Source organism: Triticum dicoccoides, chromosome 5B, assembly GCF_002162155.2.
Source record: "Triticum dicoccoides isolate Atlit2015 ecotype Zavitan chromosome 5B, WEW_v2.0, whole genome shotgun sequence".
Lineage (NCBI taxonomy): Eukaryota > Viridiplantae > Streptophyta > Magnoliopsida > Poales > Poaceae > Triticum > Triticum dicoccoides.
Genome location: NC_041389.1, coordinates 310,079,165 through 310,098,061, shown reverse-complemented (window position 1 = coordinate 310,098,061; position 18,897 = coordinate 310,079,165). Strand labels below are relative to the sequence as shown.

Below are 18,897 nucleotides of genomic sequence, written 5' to 3'. Positions count from 1 at the left end.
GACATAGGAGCGTGATGCTGATGGTGACCGGCTTTTGGGGCGTGGAAACACGTGGCGCAGGCCTGAGGGCTTGTGTGGCTTCGACAAGACTATGGCGCGGGGTTGATTCAAGGTGGTGTTCACACAGAGCTTGAAGTTGATGCGGCGCGATGGTGGACTGATCATCTACTATGGAGTCATGTTGAAGGTGGAGCTAGATTAAGGGGCTACGGTGTAAGGATCCAGAGATCGAAGCCTATTCAGCTGGAAAAAGCGAGCGACACATAGTTCGGACTAGAGCCCAGTGGTCTGATAAAAACATGAAACTCGTCTTCGATCGATTATGATCGATGGTACTCTGTGGTCAGGGTTGAGTGGTGTGGGTTCGCGACCCTTGAGACTCGACCGGGACAGCAGTGGATCGACGTGGTAATAGCCGCGAGGCGTGCGGTACGCACGGGACATGGAGACGGACCAAGGCTCTGGTGGTTATACATGTGGTGAGACAACTGCGAATTTGATTCGGGATGACTACAAGCAACTGTGAAATTCCTTCAAGTTTCAGATAGGCGGTCAAGGAAGAGCAGTGATGTTGAGTTCAGGTAACTCTTATGTGTGACACCCAATATATGAGTTGTTCACTTTCATGCAGGTCAGTAATCAGTGTGTAATGCGTTGGACTGATACTCTTGAAGTTGGGAGCGCAAACAAGAGCAATGTGGAATTTAATTTTGCTCGAGCATTGACTGTGGTCAAGAAAAGAATGGACTACAAGTTGCAAGTGGAGTCACATCAAGTCTTTTGGAGTAGCAGCGGTACTCATAGGATAAGCTTATTAGAATATAAACGGGTTTAGTTAGAGATAAGGAGAGATGAAGATAGAATTAGTTTTAATATACTATGACTTGTCTTGTACTCCAAGTCTCACCACACGTTGTACTCTATATATACCCCTACGAGGATCAGATTAATAATACAACAATATTGCATCCTATATTTTCTATATGGTATCAGAGCGGTTAGTCTCACGACACCGATTCTAGATCACCCACCACTTTCGCAGCGCGCCACCCCCGGAAGATCAATCTTTTCTCCCCGGGGGGTGCACCACCCGATCAATCGAAGATTAGATCGGTTCTTGTAGCTTAGATCAATTCCTTAGATTAGATCCAAAATTCGAAATTCCTATTAGATCAATTTTTCTTAGCTACAAATATAAATCCCTAGATCTCTCCGACCTTCTATCCATCCGGCGGAAATCGGTTCAAATCGATCTTGGCAGTGTGCAGCCAACCCAGCTCATGTGGGTGGAGGCGATGCAGATTGCATCGGGGACGAGGGGACATCAGCGAAGATCGATCGTGTGAGACGATCACGGGAGGGCGGACTCGCGAAAGCGAATCTCCCCACTGACAGAGACTCCATCGGCATGCCTCCATGACCCGGCTCCATCGACCCACACGACCTCCATGCCCACACGCGCCAGTCAAGCAGCAACCGCTCCTGCGGGCGATCTTCTTCAACGCTAACCGGCCGGTATAGGTATCTGTCTCCGGTACGTGCATGCATGATTCATATATACTCTATATATGTGTGGCTTCCAGTCAATACATGCAAAATCCAACAACGACACATCCTGATGTCGCGCGCACCGATGGATGCAAGACATGTATCTGGCGACCACGCAGATCGACTACACCGAGCTCTCGCATCCGCGGTCGCATCGGAACAGGTGTGGGCCAAACAGCTCCACTGGGGCTATCTCGACGTGTCTATGCCGAGCCGCACGGATCGCCTACACCAAGCCATCAGCACGGAATCATCGAGCGATCTGTACCACCCCGCACCGCATCATCAAAATCAAACTGTACGACTACGCCAAGCTACAAGCCAATATACTTCGTCGAGCACGTCTACGAGAAGTGATCTCAACATACACCACCCACAAGCCAGGCCGGTGTGGAGCGAGATGAAATCTTCATAAGGCCGGTGTGGAGCGAGATGCAATCTTCATCGACTTCTCCGGCGTGACACGGCATCGACACTTGGTCGCCGCGAGGAACGCCTTCAAGCGACACATTATCATCGACACGCCGTTGCGACGCCATCACCGACACTTCATCGCCAAGGTCTTTATCAACGTGGTCTTCATACCATCATCGTCAACACACCGCCACCACCTTGTTCACAAGATGGACACCTAGTGTCCTCTGACAGACTTTTCTGCAAGACACGACCTCGATGATGGCAATGACCGCGTCACGACGATGGCATCGACCGCGTCATCCATGACAGCACGACTGCGTCGACACGACGTCACTTTGATGATGACCCTACACGGCCACACGGTTCTGGCAAAATCGATGTGTGCTCGATGGGCTTCCTCTCGTCTTGGAAAAACCGGTGGACTCATCGCCAACAGCACCCTGTGACATCCGCAAGGTGCATCGTCCACGTCTGCAGTTCCGTCATAGCGCATTTCTTTGCGCCTCCAGGCTTTGTGCGGCTTCATCATCCACGACGACCACACCATCAACTGCGACTACCTCGACCACGGCTACATCACCATGATCGCCTACCTCGACATTGACATTAATGGCTACGTCCACAACAACATATCGGCAACAACTCCAGTCAACAGCATCCGCGTCGTCACCAGCGTTCACGCCACTCCCGCTGTGACTGCGGGAGGGAAGAGAGGAGAGACAAGGAAGGCACCAGAAGGGGACGCAGTCACCGCCCTAGGTGCCGACCCATCAGAGACGCAGTTGATGATGGCGCAGCGGAGAAGGCGATGAAAGCACAAGATTTCAAATTCAGTCATACTCGTCCGCTTCACTCCCGCTACGACTGAGGGGGGGTGTTAGAATATAAACGTGTTTAGTTAGAGATAAGGATAGATGGAGATGGAATTAGTTTTAATATACTATGACTTGTCTTGTACTCCAAGTCTCACCGCACGTTGTACTCTTGTACTCTATATATACCCCTACGAGGATCAGATCAATAATACAACAGTATTGCCATCCTATATTTTCTACAAAGCTCAAGTCCAATGTACATGGAAGTTTGACGCATTGACGAATTCATGGTGGTGGAGAATATTCGCCAAGGTGGAGTTTGTTAGAGTTGTGTCGAATATTGTGTACAATGTAGGTTACAGTTGGACTTGTAGTCTATTGTGCTTAGATAGGATATAGAGTCGTGTTCAAGTAGGACACTTGTATTCTAGGCCTCTCATATATAGCGAGGGTAAACACACGATGTAACTCTATGCCAACATAATAGCACAGGAACGCGGGGGAAGCCAGCGGCACATGCCGGCATCCAGGGCGACCGAGTGCGGTATTGTAGCGGTGTCATGGCGAGGAGCGTCCATAGTCAGGCCCCGGAATGTAGCCATATCTGTGAACCTCGTTAACAAACTCGGTGTCGTGCTCGTGTGATTGCTTGGTCCTCGAATGATCGAAGGTGGCCTCGGATTTATTCTAACATATCTATTTTGTTGTTGATGGTATTACCACCGAGGCAATGGCAATGCATAATGGACTGGAATTTGCTAACTCGCTAGGTTTCCATCGGGCAGAGGCGGAATCAGGCTCCCTACAAGTGATCACTTCTGTGGAATCAGACTCCCCACAGGTGATCAACTTTTGTATTGGCCAATCAAGACTACCTACAAGATCACTTTTGTGGAATCAGACTCCCTACGGCCTTGTTCGGTTAAGCCACTCCTCAAGTGGATTGGAGTGGAATGGACAGGATTTGGGGAAAATTTGAACTAGATAGGATTTAATCCCTGCCAATCCCTGCCAATCCCTCTCATTTTTCATGGAACCGAACAAGGCCTACAGGTGATCAACTTTTGTATTGGCCAATGAAGACTACCTACAAGTGATCACTTCTGTGGAATCAGACTTCCTACGGGTGATCAACTTTTGTATTGGCCAATCAAGACTACCTACAAGTGATCACTTCTGTGGAACCAGACTCCCTACAGATGATCAACTTTTGTATTGGCCAATCAAGACTATCTATAAGTGATCACTTGTGTGGAATCCGACTCCCCACAGGTGATCAACTTTTGTATTGCCCAATCAAGATGGTGGGACGCAGCAGATGCTGCAGCGATCTTTGCAGAAGTTTAGACTTAGCTTCAATGATTGGGAACGTCTTTTGTAAACATTGTTTTTGTTCAGCTAATCAAGCAATGTGCTAGCTAATTTCAATTACTGTAATAAGAACTCGTTTAGTTGGACTGACGAACTCGATTACTGTAACAAGCACATTGTCTTGTCAACAAGATTGTGAATGATGTAATGTTGTTTTGATATTAATAAAGCTTGTGGGTGATGTAATGTTGTTCTGATATTAATAAAGCTGACGGCCTTTCCTGTAGAAAAAAGTGAGAAACATGGTCCGTCGTTTTGCAACCTAAAAAAAATATGAAGTTCCTATTTCAACACTTTCCTCGAAACAACAGAGGGATACTTGCTTGGTTCCAGATCAACGAAGTGAAAGATCGGTACAGACAAATTTCAAATTTCATTTCGTCTGTCTAAACTGAGAACAAACTTCAGAGAGAAATTTAAGTCCACGGAGAAAGAAGACTGCAAAGTGGTTAGGAAGGGACACAAATTGCTGGTTCGTCTGTACATTGTTCAAAAGCACAAAACATTACCATCAAGATGTTCATGGAAAGAATTTGTGTATGCTCTGGTCGTGGTTAAAAGAGCACATGATTTCACGCTCTCCTGACGCTCTTCCCATACTCTTTCCTGATCTCCCACAGCTGCTCCCCGACCTCCTTCATCGTCGGACGGTCCTCCCGCGTGGGAGCGGCGCACTGGAACGCCAAACTCAGAAGCTTCTCCAACACCTCCTCGTCCACGCGATCTTCCAGCAGCGGGTCCAGTATCTCTCTCATGTTGCCTTCATTGAATTTCTTGAAAGTCTATGGAAAATACAGAGTTAAATGAAATACCCATCATCTTTCTCATGTTGGGGACACAAAAAAAATGAAATGTCAACCTACTTTTTCATTGCAAGTGAGTTTTGCTAGAGATCTGCTGCTATGATATTACATGTACTACCTCCGTCTGGGTTTATTGGTCCCCTTCGTATTTTGTGTCGAATTTTGACCGTAGATTTGACTAACACAGTATATATTGTATGTCACAACTTATATTGTCGGATTCATATTCAAAAGAGGTTTCCAATGATACTACTTTTTTGGTATATAACTTATTTTTTGGTAGTTAAATCAAAGGTCAAACTTTAACCCAAAATACAAGGCTAATAAACCCAGACGGAGGTAGTATATTTTAAACTGGGCACAAAGTTCTGAACGGATAAGATTAGGTCAATAACAGCATGACATCTCTGTAATAGTAATACACCTTTCACGAATATTGTCTACTAATATGTCAAAACAGTTATAAAAATATAATTGTATAAATATTGACTGAAATAAACCAATTAACATCATTTACACGCGGTAAGTCTAAATAACTCTGTGTATGGTACTGGTCTAGTTTTTAAGGTTTGGGTAGACATTCCAAGATGACATTCTGAAGGGAATGATAAGAGTACTAACAAACCATACTTTTATCATTACTAGAACTGATAGTCATGCATTGGAAATGAAAGAAAAAGTCATCTGACATACCCATCTGATAGTAATCCTCTCTTCAGCGGCCCGCTTCAGCTCTACAGGTCGACGGGCAGAAATAATTTCTACAAGAAGTATGCCAAAAGAGAAGACATCACTTTTAGGAGTGAGCTGGTACGTTCTTAGGTACTCAGGGTCCAGGTAGCCAGCAGTTCCTTTCACTTTTGTGGAGATGTGTGTCTTCTCTGTGTCACTAGGGCCACTTCTAGCAAACCCGAAGTCCGACACCTTGGCCCGGTAGCTGTCTGTCAGAAGTATGTTTGATGACTTCACATCGCGATGGATTATTGTCTTCTCTGTTCACATTATAGAAGTTCTCAGTCCCTCAAACATTATTTCCAATAACAAATTCCATCAAAACAAGTTTCCGAAATTGCCATAGCTAAATAGCTAACAAAAATAACACTGCCATATGCCAGAAAAAATGGGTCTGTCTATATCTCATCTAGATGTGAGATAATATCTCACATCTAAATATGACATCATCATTTTTTGTGTGGCAAAAAAAAAAGAATCGCTAACCTCGCTCACGTAGCTTTTTAATTTTTTTTGAGAATCACTCATGTGAAGGGGAGCCTTGGCGCAGTGGTAAAGCTGCTGCCTTGTGACCATGAGGTCACGGGTTCAAGTCCTGGAAACAGCCTCTTGCAGAAATGTAGGGAAAGGCTGCGTACAATAGACCCAAAGTGGTCGGACCCTTCCCCAGACCCTGCGCAAGCGGGAGCTACATGCACTCCCTGCGCAAGCGGGAGCTACATGCACTGGGGCTGCCCCTTTAATCACTCATGTAGCTAACGTCCAGCCCATCCCTAACGTGGCTCACGATTCCCACTTGGGCTGCTCGAAGAAAAATAATGATCGTGAAAATAACAATCGGTTGTACCTTGCATCACACTAACCTTAAGAAAAAGCACAAAAAGCCTGTACGTCCCAAAAAAGCATCTACTTGGGCATTATTATTTTTTTCTTTTCAAATGATGAAAGCGCTTTCAGGTAAAAAGCTTACATTTTTCAAGTAAATATTTTAATAAAACTTGATGAATTTAAATATTATGCACTGCTTTGAAAAATGTCCTCAAACTTGGCGGGTACAAAAAATGTTCACGAGCTTGAAAAATGTTTGCGACTATAAAAAATGAAAATCTGAAAAAAAAATACTCATGAGTTCCAAAAATATTTGTGATTTCAATAAAAAATAGCGCATTCAAAATTTGCTTGTGGATTCAAAAAATTGGTCGTGAATTTGGAGACCAGTTGTGAGTCACATATGATCGACTTGCAACTGAGGTGAAATTTTAATTGAGGTGGCACCAAAAAACTACAAAGCCTAGCTGTAAGTTGATGGTGGAGTTGCAACTTGGGCAACAACAAAAATTCGAACCCGGTTGTGAGTAGAGAGTGGACTTGCGACTGAGTGTGAACAAAAAGAAGGTCAAGCCATGTTGCAAGTCGAAGGCGAGCTTGCAATTAGGTGCGAATAAAAAAGGTCGGTCCCAGTTGCGAGCCGAGGGTAGGCTTGCAACTGAGGCAACAACAACTATAGTCCTAGATGCGAGTTATGGGTGGGCTTGCAACTGGGGTGAGAACAAACTACAAGCCTGGTTGCGAGTCGAGGGTGGAGTTGCAACTGGGATGACAAACACACTATATGCCTAGTTACGAGTCGCGGGTGGGCTTGCAACTTGGATCAAAACAAACTACGGGCTCAGTTGAGTCGAGGGTGGATTTGCAACTAAGGCAACTATAGCTACAAGCCCCAATTGTGAGCCGATGGTGCACTTGCAACTTGGGGAACTACAACTACAAGCCCAGTTGCGAGTCGAGGGTGGACTTGCAACCGGGACACCTACAACTTAGGGCCCAGTTGTGTGTCGAACATGGACTTACAACAAGGGTGAAACAACACAAGTCTAATTCCGAGTCGAATGTGAACTTGCAACTATGACAACTATGAAACTACGAGCCCCGATGCGAGTCAAGGGTCAACATGCAACTAGGATGGAATAAACTACGTGTCCAGTTGCGAGTCAAGGGTGAACTTGCAACTAGAATAAAAAAACAAAGGTCGAGTTGCGAGTCAAGGGTGTTGCAACTAGGATGAAATGCACTACGGTCCTAGTTGTGAGTCAAGGGCGTACTTGCAACTCGGACAACTACACAAAACTACGGTACCATTTGCATGTCGGGGGTGGACTTGCGATTGAGACAAGAACAAAATACAAGCCCAGTTACGACTTAGAGCGTGTAGTTGCAACTGGGATGAAAAGAAAACAGTGCTTAGTTGTGTGTCGAGGTGGACTTGCAACTAGGACAACCTATAATCCCATTTTCGAGTCGATGATGCAAATGCAACTTGGACAACTACAAACCTAGTTGCAAGTCAAGGGTAGACTTGCAACTGGGATGAAATAAACTATGGTGCCAATTGCAAGTCAAGGGTGGACTTGCAACTGTGATGAAAAAAAACACAGGCTCTAGTTGCGAGTCGAGTGGTGGGCTTGCAACTCGGACAACTACACCAACCCATGGACAACTGGGATAACAACAAAACTATGGCCCTATTGCGAGTTGAGGGTGGACTTGCAACTGGGACAACTATAAAACTACAAGCCCAGTTGCGAGTCAAGGGTGGACTTGCAACTGAAATAAAACAAATTATAAGCCTAGTTGCGAGTCAAGGATAGACTTACAACTTCAAAAACAACACAAAATTACGATATCATTTGCGAGACAAGGGTGAACTTGCAACTGGCATAATAAAAACTACAAGACCAGTTGCGAGTCGAGTGTAGATCTACAACCGGGATGAAAACAGAACACATACCCTGTTGCAAGTCAAGCGTGGACTTGCAACTGGGACAACTATGAGGCCATTTGCGTGTCGAGGATGGACTTGTAATTAGGATAACTACGAGCCCAATTGTGAGTCAAGGGTCGACTTGCAACTAAGATGAAACAATCTATGAACCTAGTTGCGACTCGAGGATAGACTTGCAACGGGAACAACTACACAAAACTTCGATATGAGTTGCGAGTTGAGGGTGGACTTGCAACTTGAACAAGTAAACAAAACTATAATACGAGTTGCGAGTTTAGATAGACTTGCAACTGGGACAACAACAAAACCTATAGGCCTAGTTGTAAGTCTGGGGCGAACTTGCAACTGTGACAACTATGAACTATGAGCCCAGTTGTGAATCAAGGGTGAACTTGCAACCGGGATGAAACAAACTATATGCTTAGTTGCGAGTCAAGGGCGGACTTGCAACTAGGACAACTACACAAAACAACGATATTCTTTTCGAGTTGAGGGTGAACTTGCAACTAGGACAATAGCAAACTACAAGCCCAGTTGCGAGTCGAGTATGGACTTGCAATTAGGATGAAAAACAAAACACATACCCAGTTGTGAGTCAAGTTTGAACTTGCAACTGGGACAAGTACGAATCCATTTACAAGTTGAGGGTCGACTACAATTTCTCCACCACGCCACAAAAAAGGTAGAGCAAAAAAAGAACAAAAACGAAATGGGCCATGCCTCCCAAATGACAACATGTATGCGCCCATGTGAAAAGAAACGCGAGAACAGGCCGACACAAAACAAAATGGGACAAGAGGATGGACAACAAAAAAGAACGAGCTGACACGGACGCACATGATCGAATTTATGCGAACATTAAACAAATCAGATGATTATAAACTTAGATGAGACATCAATAAATCTCATCTAGATGAGATTTAGCAAATGCGAAAGAAAACAATCTGCGTGCGCTCTCTGCAACTAAACAACAAAATAAACAAAACAAGGAATACAAAGATAGGTGACCCTCCACAAAAATGATACAGCCCACAAAATAAAGCCAATACACAAAAATATAAAAATATAAAAACGACCTGCTAAAAAATCATATCGGGCCTCACTGCTTCATAAAGGACGAACAAAAAACACGACAACAAGCGCAACTCAAAAGCACGTAAGCACGTATATCTAACAGTATATGAGTTAGATGGAACACTGTTAACTTTTATCTAGATGAGAATTAGCAAAACCAATCTGAAACGGGACCCCTAGATCGCGTCGTAAAACGGTCCAAAACAAAACGCAGACACAAGCAGGTCGTCAAGTAGACACCAGATGCACAACGTGATACGGGATGCGGCGACAAAATTATCCGCGATCAAGATCTGCAGGACATTTAAACCAAATAGACGACAGTGTGATTTTTTCATGAAATAAAAAAAATAAAAAAATAAATGGAAAAGTAAAAAAATATAAAATATAAATAAAAGACAAAAACAAGAAACTAAAATATTTCATAATTTGGAACAAATAATGAAACAGGAAAAAGAAGAAAAAAAGAAACTACAAAAAGAAAAAATGCAGCAGCCCATATAGACTGCAGCCCATAATAAGAAGAACCTATACGAGCCAGCTACCTGAAACGGGACAAGCAAACAATGTACGGAGAGAAACAAAGAACCGTGTGAGCGCACATTTTAAAAGGAATACGAATCGTAAAGTTTTTCATCAAAAGGCTTAGGAGTTAGATGTGAGATAACTATTTCACATCTAGAAGTGAAATAGCAAACTCGAAAAAAAAATTGCTTAACCTAATTCATTTATATCATTCACTAAGTTCATAATGTTGAATCTAACGTATTTAAGTTGCAGCGCATCAATATCCATGGAATAAGCATGTAGATTGTCTACCTGCATATAGATGGAGATAAGTGAGTGCATGAGCAACATCAATCGCAATTTCTAGGCGTTGATTAAAATCCAGGGTTCTGCCATGTTGGCCTGCAGAATTGTATACATATAAGTATATAACAGTTGAAGCTTAACCAAACAGCAAGGGCAGGAAATGCTATTTACCATCGAGATGTTCTCTCAAAGTGCCATTTGGAACATACTCAGTGATAATAATACGCTCATTTCCTTTATCAGTATAACCCAGTAATCTCACCAAATTCCGGTGGTCAATCTTAGCAAGCAGTTCTACTTCATTGCTGAACTCGTCACTGGGACCCGCAAACTGATCCTGTAATAAATAATAGAGCCAATTATGCGTCGCTAGCAGAGAACCAAAGAACTAAAATCACAGTTTCCACCTGAAGAAGTGCTCCTAGTAACTGTATAAGTTGTGCCGCATTTCATCCAAAAGAAAATCTTAATTGAGCAAATATAATGAACACATACGCAACCAAGACAGTTTGATGAAGTATCAATAATAACAGCAAAATATAAGAAACAATAGCATGCCACTACCTTTTTAGCTCTCTTGACTGCAACAACCTGGCCATCTGACAATACAGCCCTGTAGACAGTCCCAAATCCTCCTTCACCCAATTTAAATGAATGTGAGAAATTCTGAGTCGCCCTGAGAATCTGCTGGACACTTAAGTCAACAGATCCAACTCGAGCAATATGTGGAGACGGTGCGAATCTAGATGGGCTTGGAGGTATTCGATGTGGAGTTGGTGGGATCTTCTCGGATGATGTGCTTACGTCGAAGGATGAAAGAGAATCAACTGTAAAGAAACATTTGATTGTTTAGAGAAGAATGCAACAAAGGTTAACAGTGGACCGCAATGGACACTGTCATAAAACATTGATCCTACAAACCATTTAACAGTCGGAGGCGCATTTCAGAACTGAGATAGTTCACGCAATATGAAAGTATTCAAATGATTCCCAAAGTGGTTAACTATAAATTTGTAAATACTCTGTTGTGGTTCTTCCAGGGAACATTTTAGTCCAATAAACCTATTCATTGCTTATTGATTCATATCAGGTAGATGGATATAGATTAATATGGTCAACATACGTGAAAAATGCAGCGCATTAACTCTGCCAATGATCTGTGTGCAATGAGATGAAAGGACATCTAAACTGAACCAGTAAGATGAGCATCGCACAAGAAGAGCTATATAATATTGAACCAACATTACGCAATGAAAGATTATTAAACTTGACATAGGTATAACATTTTATAATCTTAACAGAATCATTTCCTCATAAGTTCACACGGCGGGTGTGGAAATGGTATGGCTGACCTACTACGGAAATGGACACCGTAGTTGGGAGAAGCTGGGCTGGTATCTAACAGGTAGATTAAAAGTTTGCAAATATTAAAGTTGATGGTCTGTTTGCCATCTTACTTCCTCTTCACTGAACCTAAGTTGCTGGCATGTGGGGTCATCTGCTCACACTCTCCACTATCTTGTGTCATTGTGTGGGCTCTCTTTTTACGCGTTATGGTCAGGTTTACGGTTTTCTATTTCTGCATTGCCACTTTTTCTGATGTTCAGTCTTTTTTTTCGCATCCGTTTTGTATGAATATAGACGTTTCACATGATTGGATATACTAATATCACTTTTGTAGCAACACACAGGCGTCCAACTAATAACTAAAAAAATGTGTGATTTGAGGGTGGTGGTGTGAACATCACCCAATATCAACATCTTTGTAACCAAACTCTCATGCATGCATTATTATTGACCAAGCATACCCAGTATAGTGCTTGAACAAGATAGACTTTTTAAAAACGATTATCCCAAATTAGCCTACTCCAATTTGAGTCCAGACAACTACTAATATTTTGGTGTATTTACTTTTGATCCCACTACAAGGATGACAGCAAGAATTGGCTTTTCCCAAATATCAACGGACAATAACACATTTGTTATAAAAGGAAAAAAGGACAATAACACATGATGTATTGACTCACCAGCATTGCGCTGAATGGATGTAGTATTGTGTCTTCTTCCTTCTTTTCTTTCGGCATGAAAACATGGGAGCATGAGACCACAGCATATGAGAAGCACACCTGGCACAGCCAACAGAGGATCCTCTTTTTCGGAAGAACCATTGGCATCATGTTTATTTTCGTGTAGACCCGTGTTCCCACATGGGTCATCTTCAGCTTTTGCGCCATTCTCTGACGACTGCTTCAAAAGCCTCCTTGGTATGTTTGGAGTTGAAGTTACTACATTTCATAACAAAGCATGTGTGTAAACAGAACTTAAAAAATATACAAGTAACTAGAATACCTATGAGGAATTAGGTAATGATTTATTTATAGAGGAAATAGGCACTCATTCGAGCTGAAGATGACAAGAATCTGAGTGGTGGGTCTGTACACCCACGGCTCACATTAACGGATATAGTCAGTCTATGGCATAGAATAGAAGTGGCATTCCCATAGAACCGACGTCTACACCCAAACTAAAGAATAATAGTAGGATGCATGAATGCTAGTGTTACACAAAGTACCAACAACAGCTTCGATCAGTACAATTCATGTGTTGTAAACAGAATCAGTCAGTACAATGTATGTGTTGTAAACAGAATCATACCTCAAAATTCAGATATATGGTACTTAGGTTGTGTTTGGTATTGTAGTGCATTATGATAATCCTATTTGTCTTGACCAGCTTTTTGCCGATTTTATCAATTGTATAACCTCTTTTTCCCTATTGTTGTGCCGATCTTTTCATACATGATAAATTTATAATATAGGTTCAGCACAGCACAATCCAGCAACCGCAGTCAAGCATTTTGAGTCGAATATAAAACAAATTCAGGTACAGCAACTAATATTTGGCTAGACTTGACCAGTCACTTTGTCCATTTTCAGTTCAAAAATTCATTACTACTCGGTGCATGCCAGGACATGCACCGGGTCATCAAATGACCAAAGTTCCATATATACTTGCCAATTCAAGCTCTTATACAAACATAAACATATTGAACAAACTGCGGACACAGCTGAAGCTAGAAACCTAGAAGCCACTCACCATAGCTAGATTGACTCCCATCATCGCTGCAGTAGCGCATCCACGCACCCCTCCAGGATTGCGACCGCTCATCGCACCTGAGGCAACCACTCCCAAAGTAGGACCGGAGCCTGTCGCAGCCTTCAGCACGGTCCTTCACCAAAACCCCATTGATGGACAGGTTTTGAAGGCCGTCAGAGGTCTCCAAGATGGAAACTTGATCGTTTCCACAGGTCCACAGGAGGGTTGGCTCGGAACCGGAATCCAAAGCCAGAGAAGAGCAGAGAAGGGAGAGCAGAGCGAGCAGGGGAGCCAGAGGAGACATCGACACAACGAACTGGACCGTAAAATTCACAAGTATCTCATCCCCGAGACGAGCATGTACTACCTAGAAATGGGGATACAAGAGTGGCGCGACGAAGTTTTGCATCCCCCTTCTCCTCTAGCTCAACGAGGACATTTTTTTTGCCTCCAAGAAGACAAAATGAAGTCAAGGCTATAACTCGTGAGCAAGGGGACACAACTACAAGTGAATCGGGCTACTCCGCGGCGGATGAACTAGACGCCAAGAAAGGGCAACAAATCATGGAAGACCTAGGAGTAGAAACTTGACCGAATTGGAGCGAGCGCCCCAGCACAAAAACAACAAGACAAGCAAATCTAATCTGGGCTGAGCAGGAAGCAGAACGCCGACTAATCTGGCTACTTTACCACTCGAGGATCGGAGCTGTGGGGATCAATCGAGCGAGCGACTGGGTGTTGCTCAGATCGGGAGAAAGGAAGGAGAGAAGGAAAGTGCGGAGCAGTTGGGGGGGCAGACGGAAAAGAAGAAAGGAAATATCTTTGCAGCTCCCTACTCAGCTGAGCTGAAGCGAAGCCTGCCCGAAGAAGGTGGGAAGAGTTGGAGGGTCAAGGCAGAGACCGGAGAGACGGGGTGGGGTGGGAACCGGCGGCGCCGGTAACTTCCGGGTGGCAACGTCACCGGCTGCTGGCAGGTGCGGACCGGGGTGGGGAGTGCATATCAGGTGATACGGGAGCGAAAATGCTCCCATGATACGATGTGATCTTGGCCATGGGATTTTACATCCAACGGTGAGCCCAGGAGCCCCAGAACATTCTCAAAAGAGTCCTTTTGGAAGCCTAGAATCGCGTCCTGATCCGCATCCCCAGATGTTGACCGTTCGATGTGAGATCCAACGGACAAGATCACTTCGTATCATGGGAGCATTTTAGCTCCGGTATCACCAGATATTTTCCCCCGGGGTGTGAAACTTCTAGCAGGTGACAGCGTCACTGGCTGCTGAGCCGGGTGAAAAGAAGGGCGATGCTAGGCGCCGGCGCACCGGCCGAAAGTTTCGGCCGGTCCAGCCCCAGCCTTGGATGCGAGCCCGCGTGGTCACTGGATGCAGAAAAAAATGATTCGTCCTGGGCTTCTTCTACCTCGGGTTAGATCTGCAGCTCCTGCTCGGTGCCCTCGTCGCCGCGCCTCCAGTTCCCTCTGGTGGCCGTCCTCGTCGCCGGTCTCCGTCCTCGTCGCCGGCTCGCGGCCCTCGCCCCCGGTCGCCGGTCGCCGTCCTTGTTGCCGCCAAGTCGCCGTCCTTGTCCCCGATTGCCGATCTCCGTCCTTGTTGCCGCCCGGTTGCCGTCCTCGCCCCCGGTCGCCGTCCTCGTCGCCCCCGGTCGCCGTCCTTGCCGCTCCTGGTCGTCGGTCGCCGTCCTCGTCGTCAGCGTCGTTCGCCCGGCTCCCCTGGTTGAAGCTTTTTTATCATTACCGCTTGAAGCTTTTTCTCCTGGCGGTTGATGCTTTTTCATTGCCGTTTGAAGCTTTTTTCCGCAGTGGAAGATTTTTCCTCGTGCCACTCTTGAAACTTTTCCTCTAGCTGGATGAAGCTTTTCCACAAACTGTTGAAGCATTTTCTTCCTTGGTGGAAGCTAGACACTTGACTAGTTCCAGCAAAAAACGATGCCGGCTGTAGCAAAAAACGATGCCGGATGTAGCAAAATCTGTTGGTCCAGCAAAAAAGTAGATGTCGTTGTAGCAAAAAATTGACACGGTTGTAGCTTTTCTCTCAATGGTTGAAGCTTTTCCCCTCTACGGTGGAAGCTTTCCTGTAAATGATTGAAACTTTTTTCGTTTTGAGCAGCGCCTGGGTGAAATCTTCCTCTATCGTTCGGTTGCAGCAAAATCACAGAGAGACGCCATGGCTGTCGTCGAGGAAGATTTGTCAATCTCTGGTTGAAGCTTTTTCAACTGCGAGTTGAAGCTTTTTGTCAAACGGTTGTAACTTTTCCTGTATTTTGTTGTCTGGTTGAAGCTTTTTTATCTACTGGATGTAGCTTTTTGTGTCCATGGTTGTAGCACGGGAAAACGCCGTTTGCAACTCTCCCAGAACCGCGGTTGCAGCTCCTCCCCGTGGCCATGGTTGTAGCACGGGCACCTCAGTCCTCCCGGCGTTTTGAGGAGGAGGAGAAAGGAAGTGAGGGACAAGGAAGAAGGGGGGTGGGGGTGGGGGTGGGGGGGAGGGGAACACAAGCGGGGTTGCAAACCATGGCCGACGAGGACTTCCATCTTCCAAGCTACATCCATGGTCGACGGCGAGCTGCTAGCGTGCTGCAACAGGGGAGGCGAGAGATGCACACGTTGTGGGCCAAGATCCGCGTGAGGTTGAAGAAAGCAGAGAGGATAGCGTTTGGTGGCCCCCGTGTCTACGTGTCGCTTGATGGGTGGCTGGGGCGAAGTGCGCGTGGACGCGACCGGCCCAAAGTTCGGCCGGCGCACCGCGCCCAATCGTTTACCTTTCTAGATTTCCTCAGCTCTATTGGTACGAACTTCATTTTGCCTCCACCTCTCTTCACCCTACTCTCCACGTTGACTCTTTTTTGTTACACTCTTCCTTACCGTATGGGTTGAGTATACTGCATAATGTTAATTTCTTTTTACGAAGTGGAAGATTCTTAGTATAATCAATAACATATGATCATAAGCAAGAAGGTGCTTGTTTCGCATTTCATCCTGATTACATTGGTGTCGGTGTGAAAACCGGCAGACCTCAGGATAGGGGGTCCCGAACTGTGGATCTCGGACAAATGGTGACATGAACAGGGAGATGATATTTTACCCAGGTTCGGGCCCTCTTGATGGAGGTAAAACCCTACATCCTGCTCTTGTTTATATTGATATAGATGTATCGAGTACAGAGTTGATCTACCTCAAGATCGTAAGATGTGGTCTAAGAGCCTGTTCGGACTCCCTCCGGCTCCGCGACTCCGTTTCGAAGTGGAGCGGCAGCTAGTTGTAATTTATGGAGCGGCTAGAAGGATGCTCCGCCCGCTCTGCTCCGTGACTGAGGAGCGGATGGCTGCCGAACACAACCTAACTCTAGGGCTAGGTGAATGATATTGTGTTGATGTACCCTCTACGGGCTAAACCCTTTGGCTTATATACATGCCAGGTTGGATATCTAGGGTTACAAGGTCGGTATCTAGGCATAAGGCGGTAGGAGAAGTCTTGGAGTATACGACAAGTCTTCAATAGATGTAGTCTTGATCACGCCACCTGTGTACAGCCTCCGGGACCCTTCTCGAGAATGAATGAGGGCCCATCGGCCCAATCCGAGGAACATGGGCCGACTAAGTTAGTACCCCCTAGTCCGGGACACCATTAGTAGCCCCCGAACTTGTCTTCTATGCCGAGGACAATTCCCTTGACGAGGACAACCTCAGATCCGAAGTCTTTGGCTCGACAAATGAGTTCCCCCTCTTGATTTCTTCATTCCCAATCCACTCTTCAAATGAGTGGTGCTTAGATAAGACCCAGCCGAGCTCATACTCTGCCCGAAGAGATTGGGTAACTTAGCCTCGAAGGTCGGCCTGAACAGTTCCACCTAGTCTGACAACTTTATCGAAGCGGCGCTCCCCATGACGGATCGGGCGTTACTGCTCCCCCTAAATCGTGGCTCGAGGCGGCCTTTTTATCGGCACGTCCCATCGTGGTGGAGATCATGCCCGTTTTCTCAGGGATATCATCAAGATTTTGTTTTCCCCCATATGCATAACGGCATCTTCCATGGGAGTGGCGTTTTTATCAGCGTAGCAAAGGGGACTCTTGGCCTAGCCTATAAGAGCAAAAGAGAAGATAATGCGGGTAACCATGCTCTCATCCCCCCGCCTGCCGCTTCGTCTAGCTCCAGCGCCCATATCCGATTTCACACTCCTTTCCTTTAGCAAATCCAAACTCCCCCATCGGCCATGGCCGATACCCTCAAAGGGCATTGGGGTGGTTCCATCGTGACGGATGGCACCATCCAGGAGCTGCGTGACACGAGGTATCTCTCCGCCAACATAGCCGCCCCCGCTCCAGGCGTCGACCAGCAAGTGCCCACTCCCAACGCAGGGGAGCGGGTAGCCTTTGTCCCCCACCTCATCCGAGGCCTGGGGTTCCCGCTGCACCCATTCATGTGCGGGATGATGTTCTACTACGGGCTCGATTTCCATTGCTTGGCCCCAAACTCCATCCTCCACCTCACCTCCTTCATCGCGGTCTGTGAGGCCTTCCTCTGCTGCGAGCCACACTTCGGCCTATGGCTGAAGACCTTCGGGGTTAGCCAAAGTCAAGTGGCTCCGATCTGGCGGAGTGTGGAGGGGGCATGGTCAGCAAGAACCAGAGCACCGTCTGGTTCAAAGGCACCTTCATCGAGACGGTCAAGGAGTGGCAATGAGAGTGCCCCTGGCAAAGCCGAAGTCCCCGCCTTCTCGACCGAGCCCCCAAAAAAGCTCAAGGCCTAGAGGGAGAAGGGTGTCGCCTGGAGAACCCGGACGAGGTGGAGACGTTGATCAAGAGGATCAAGTGGTGGTCCACCGATAAGGACCTCCAGCTCCCTGACGTGTTCAACGTCATGCTCAATCGTCGCCTTCTCCCGCTCCAACTTCGGGCCAAGCCGATGTGGGAACACACATCTAGGGACATGGGGCCCATCCTCCGCTTCTTCAATACCACCTTGGCCGGCATGTGGACGCGGCTCCTCAAGCTGGCCAGGGACAAGATCCCCAAGGAGGCTGAAGACCTCGGCTTCGAGGTCGGCTACGAAGCCCCACCGGTAAGTGTTCAAACACAAATGTTTTCAATAATTTCTTTCTGCATGCTGAGACAGATTTCGATGGATCATGTCGTTCTTATGATTGCAACAATGGGTGGCCAAGATGCGGAAAGTGCAATGCCCGACCCCTGATACGTCTCCTTCGTATCTAATTTTCCTAACACTTTTGCTCTTGTTTTGGACTCTAATTTGCATGATTTGAATGAAACTAACCCGTACTGACACTATTTTCAGCAGAACTTCCTCGGTGTTGTTTTTGTGCAGAAATAAAAGTTCTCGGAATTGATCGAGACTTTTTTGGAGAATTATTTTATAATAAAAAAATATTGGAGCCAAGAACCACCGGAGGGGGGCCCCTGGTAGAGCACAAC

The 18,897-nt window shown here is 45.9% G+C and overlaps 1 protein-coding gene across 1 annotated transcript; it reads right to left on the bottom strand.

Moving 5' to 3' along the window:
- Nucleotides 1-4,453: 4,453 nt before the first annotated feature.
- LOC119308624 (calmodulin-binding receptor-like cytoplasmic kinase 3) lies at nt 4,454-14,347 on the bottom strand. The gene is made up of 7 exons (XM_037584753.1): nt 13,452-14,347; nt 12,383-12,640; nt 10,920-11,182; nt 10,527-10,692; nt 10,362-10,451; nt 5,648-5,946; nt 4,454-4,933 (listed from the first exon to the last, which is right to left on the bottom strand). Exons 1-7 carry the CDS (start codon nt 13,753-13,755, stop codon nt 4,724-4,726), a joined length of 1,590 nt encoding a protein of 529 aa, XP_037440650.1. The 5' UTR covers nt 13,756-14,347; the 3' UTR covers nt 4,454-4,723.
- Nucleotides 14,348-18,897: the final 4,550 nt, after the last annotated feature.